The 5,000-nt window shown below is 33.6% G+C and overlaps 2 protein-coding genes across 4 annotated transcripts in view; one reads left to right on the top strand and one right to left on the bottom strand.

Moving 5' to 3' along the window:
• LOC122255694 (uncharacterized) overlaps positions 1 to 952 on the top strand; it is a 7,373-nt gene extending 6,421 nt beyond the window's left edge. Inside the window, exon 5 of the mRNA XM_043019961.2 lies at positions 318 to 952. Within this exon, the coding sequence (XP_042875895.2) occupies positions 318 to 799 (482 nt within the window). The 3' untranslated portion in view covers positions 800 to 952. The remainder of the gene's footprint in view (positions 1 to 317) is intronic.
• Positions 953 to 3,774: 2,822 nt separating this feature from the next.
• LOC122255693 (macrophage migration inhibitory factor) overlaps positions 3,775 to 5,000 on the bottom strand; it is a 5,391-nt gene continuing 4,165 nt past the window's right edge. For all 3 annotated transcript variants that reach the window (XM_043019957.2, XM_043019958.2, XM_086551053.1), the window contains exons 3-4: positions 4,425 to 4,597; positions 3,775 to 4,253 (exon numbers count right to left, since the gene is read on the bottom strand). In XM_043019957.2, the coding sequence (XP_042875891.2) occupies positions 4,172 to 4,253; positions 4,425 to 4,597 (255 nt within the window). In that variant the 3' untranslated portion in view covers positions 3,775 to 4,171. The remainder of the gene's footprint in view (positions 4,254 to 4,424; positions 4,598 to 5,000) is intronic.

Below are 5,000 nucleotides of genomic sequence, written 5' to 3'. Positions count from 1 at the left end.
ATAGTCTTCTATCTTTCTTTTTACAATGTATCACATCTATATTGTAACTTTTATATTTACCATTGATTTCCATGTGATTAGTTTCATTTTTCAAGGGCCTTCAGCGCTCTGCATCAGATCAGTGTTATTTCTCAGTGTTAAATATTTCTCTTAGTATTTCTTATATTAATAGAATAGACAATACAACCAGGTAATAGTATATAGAGACAAGACCAAAAAAAATGTTCCTTTTTTTTCTTTTGTGAATAGAAAAAAAATATAAGATATAAAATGGTTCTACTTCTAAACTGCAAATTCTTTATTTACTTATTTGCCAGGAAAGTCAAATGACACAACACTGATCGCCAAAGATAAAGCAAGTGACTCCCCTTCCAAGGGAAGTAAAGCAAACAGCAGTGATAGTGAATGTTACAACTCGGACACTGATGTGGATGACCCAGACAAAGATGACGTGGACACAGATGAAGAGATCCGTATGAGCATTTCCCCGAGGAAGCAAGGAAGAAATGGCAATACACAGACCACAAAGAAGTCAGTCCCAGCAAAACGAGTCATTGATTCACAGGATGATCTTTTCAACAATAGCATTGAAGCAGAATTGTATCCCACGACGACAAGCGACAAAAAGAGAAAGACTACACGAGAAAATGTCGGTCGCTCAAGAATTAATGCATCACAGACCAAGAGTACATCAGAAAAGGTAGCTTCTACACAACAGACTCAGGAAGAGAGAAAATCAAATCCTTCTGCATCATTTCAGGATGGTTCACAAAATTCAATTCTTGATGAACTTTTTTAATATTAATTGGTTTCTATGATTTTATGAGTCATGAAAAAACAAATACAATTGTAAAATGCCTTTACCTTTTGTATTAACTGGATATCATGCATCACCAGTATTTTAAATGGATTTCTTATGTTTAATATTTTTATAAGTCTCAATATTCACTGATGGGGGGGGGGGGGGGGGGGGGGGGGGGGGGGGGGGGGGGGGGGGGGGGGGGGGGGGGGTATGTTCACATTTGTGGAATAACTTTTTAAATATGCCCACCCTTTTATATATATCCCCCCCCCCCCCCCCCCCCCCCCCCCCCCCCCCCCCCTCTACAATAAATTAATCCTGGCACATTTTAGAAATATATTCTGCAAAGGAATCTAGTGTCTATATATATTTTGTAAATAAAGGATTCACACAAATTTCTATAAGTATGTTTTTATCATTAGGAATAGACTAGGTGCTCAGAGTACAAAACTCTGCTAACACACAAATGTCTCTGTTAACCCATAGCTGACAGGCTTGTTTTGGCTCCAAATGGTTGAAATGCTGAGATATTTCAAATGCGTAAGCCTAACACCTCAGGCTATTCGCCTGCACTGGCCGCGGCCAAACACAACACGCCCAATCACCTGGCCAGGAGGATAGCCAAGACAAAATATCTCATCCCTGGCTGCTATTGCTGCCACCACTTGACATGGTATCTTGTCATCCGTTGTTAAAGATACATATGTTCTACAAGAATTTAAAAAAAGAAAATGGAATTTCTAATAAACTCACTTTTTTATGGATCTCCAGCTATGGTGAATCCATTTATAGTTTTCAATATCAATTTCTAGAAGAAACAGTCTTATATCTAACAATTTTTTACTTCATTCTCTTTTCTCATGATTCTCAGGTAACCTTGAAAGGAAAAGGAAAAGCAGATTACTTGTATTTCAAATTTTAAAGAGTTGAAATGGCAAGTAAATTTAATATTAGAAGGATTATTAGCACTGATAGGTACTTCTTTTCCTGATGGGCAATTAACCCATTGCAGACGGGGGATAGATTCGCATGCCCAGCCTCCAGGATGGGTTTTATTTCAGAGTGATGCAGCTTGAAGCATCATAATTTGAATCTTCCCACTCTCTTTCAGTCACTCATTATAAAACTAAGAGTCATTTTGTGTTTTATTTTTTGTGTTTAGAGACTTATATATGCCATATGACAGGCTCTATCAAGGCTACAGTTGACTAAAATTGTAGTACATGATCCATATCAGCTCATTATTTTCCTAATACTAAGTATGATAGTATTGCTGTCTTAGGGAGGTCAAAAAGCAACTTTATTTTTTTGTAAGTTTATGCTGTTATGAATGAATATGAAACATATAACCACCTACAATGAAGATAACATAAAGAGGTAGGGAAGATGAACGAAACCTGTGCTTATGACTGTGAGTGCCACAGTAAAAGGCATCCCTATTGGCACAGGACCACATTTTAGACACTGGGTATGGTTTGAGTCAACTTCCTCGTCTCGTTCTGCCTGCATATCCTTCATCTGCAGTACTTTAGAGCAAGAGATCGTCAACTTGCTGTGTGCCATCGCTCCCTAAAGATAGTGGTTGCTAAGGACTGTAGATGGGTGCCATTCAAGGCTCTCTCTCTTACTGGTGCTAGAAGAAAGTGGTGCCGTCTAGGTTTGCTCAATATTACGGTAATTATAGTAATTATGACTGCAATTGCCATCATTACTCATTCCTTACTCATAGCACAATAAAATAGTACAATGATCCAAATTCCCTGAACGTCATGTAGTCATGACACCCGTCGTCAGGCCAAAGCTCCTGTGTCATGTATGTCATGACACCTGTCCACAATGGGTTAAGATGATACCATTTAGATGGTATCACCAGTATATGTATATCAGAGCTTTCATTACTGAATCATCTTTGGGATAGTAAATACTTAAACTATGTAATTCCATTCCCTTTTCTTGTCAAGGGAAAGTAATTAAGAACCAGTTCACTGTAGCTGTTTTTTCATCTTGAAGAGATACCAGTCTATTACTAATAATATAGTTTCATGTAGATTTATGGTGTTGTTCCAAAGAGTCATGGAAACAGACTCTACACATTTCCTTCTACATGGATTTATTCTAAAGTGAAAATAGAAACTAAAGATTTGAGTAATTGGTATTCAAGATTAGATAAGATATAATTAGAATGACAAAATTTAAGATTTTGACTGCATGATTGTCAAAATATTTATGTTTTAATACAATAGTAGAAACACCCACCATACATGAAATAAGTTTCAAAATGCCTTTTTGTGAGTAGTCAGTTTTTCTTGTCCTCACAGTATATAAAGTTCAAAAAATCTTGTATTTCTGCATTGTTCAATTTACTTGGGCTAGCATGAATGTTTATTCAGTTACTTATATGAATTGCATTGATAAACATTTGTGATCAAGGAAACAAAGTTCCTTTGTACGTGTATGTATATGTATATGCATATATGTGTGTGTGTATTTATATATATATATATATATATATACTATATATATATATATATATATATATATCCCTTATATATATATATATATATATATATATATATATATATATATATATATATATATATATATATATTATATATATATGTATATATATATATATATATATATATATATATATATATATATATATATATATATATATATATATAAAAGAGAGAGAGAGAGAGAGAGAGAGAGAGAGAGAGAGAGAGAGAGAGAGAGAGAGAGAGAGAGAGAGAGAGAGAGAGAGAGAGAGAGAGAAATCTGAATATTCCATGCCAGTGTATTTCTGAAATTATTAACTTGTCACTTTAGAGCCTAATTCATTATAATTTTCTTGTTTCCTGTACTCATATGCATAAAAATATCTGGTACAAACCTACACATACACTTCATTACTCAATCATCTTTTCAGTCTTACTGAACAGACTTTACAAAAAGGGAGAAAAAAAAAAGAATTGCAACCACTCTTTATTTTTGTCCCATTACTTCTTAAGTACAGGGATTTATCCTCATTATATGGATATAAACTTTTGTCTGGAAATAAGCTACAATGGTATCCATCAAACTAAAGGAGATCTCAATTGCGTTGCAAAATTAAAACATTTTAGCTGCATTACTAGTGACAGTCAAAACGGTTGAGTATTAAGCTATCTAGAGTAATGATATGGATTTTATGCACAAGTTCTCCATAAAAGGATACCAAGAATCCCAAGACACTAATCAGTAAATGATATCTGATTACATTACACTGCAAGTAACATGTATAGTGCTGATGCAGAAGTGTGCACAGTAATGGAAAAGCCATTGAGATTTCTTCCTTTCACTTGTGGCATCTCACAAACTGGCGTCCTATTAACGTCCCAGAATCTGGTGGAAGGTTGTTCCTTTGAAGCCAACTTCTGATGTTGGTTTGTCTATGAATTGGATATACATTCTGGAAAGGGGAAACCAATGATAGCTATAAAGCAGGACTAAAGTCAATATATATAACAATTTGTAATAAAAATAAGGCTTCTCTATGACATTAAGTTACACACAACTTAATTACCAAAAATTTGTCTAAATTAAAATCTGATATATCAAATACTAATATCAGAAACCTCACCTATCATTTGGAATTCCAAGGTGCTTCTCCACAACTGCATAAATTTTAGAAGCATAAGTTTTGTTTTCTTCAACACCTAATTTGCCAAGGCTCATCAAAATTGCAGAACCACACGGATCAAATGTGCCTCCAAAACTCATCAGCTGATCTGGAATTATTCTGACCACACAATACTGGGCCCGAAATTGTAAAAATGATTAAAGGCAGGATAACAATCTTCTTCAAATCAAACAAATAATCAATCATTAACGTGGGAAAAACATATAGCACTTTATATCCAAGATATATCAATATACATTAATATTAATATACAAACATTAATATCAATGTACAAACATTAATATCAATGTACAAATTTTACTAGAATTCACTACTATCTCTATAGTTTAACCTATTGACACTGGGAGTGCATGTATACATATAATGCTCTTTTCATTTATATATGCATACATACATTATATATATAATATATATATAATATTATATATAGATATATATATCTATATATATAAGTATATACTATACATTATATAATATATAAATATATATATATTAGTATATATATATACTATAATA

The sequence above is a fragment of the Penaeus japonicus genome, unplaced genomic scaffold (genome assembly GCF_977035675.1).
Source record: "Penaeus japonicus unplaced genomic scaffold, GWHDUDI00000001_assembly GWHDUDI00000024, whole genome shotgun sequence".
NCBI classification, from domain to species: domain Eukaryota; kingdom Metazoa; phylum Arthropoda; class Malacostraca; order Decapoda; family Penaeidae; genus Penaeus; species Penaeus japonicus.
The sequence above is the reverse complement of the archived record's forward strand: the minus strand, read 5'-3'. Positions and strand labels throughout refer to the sequence as shown.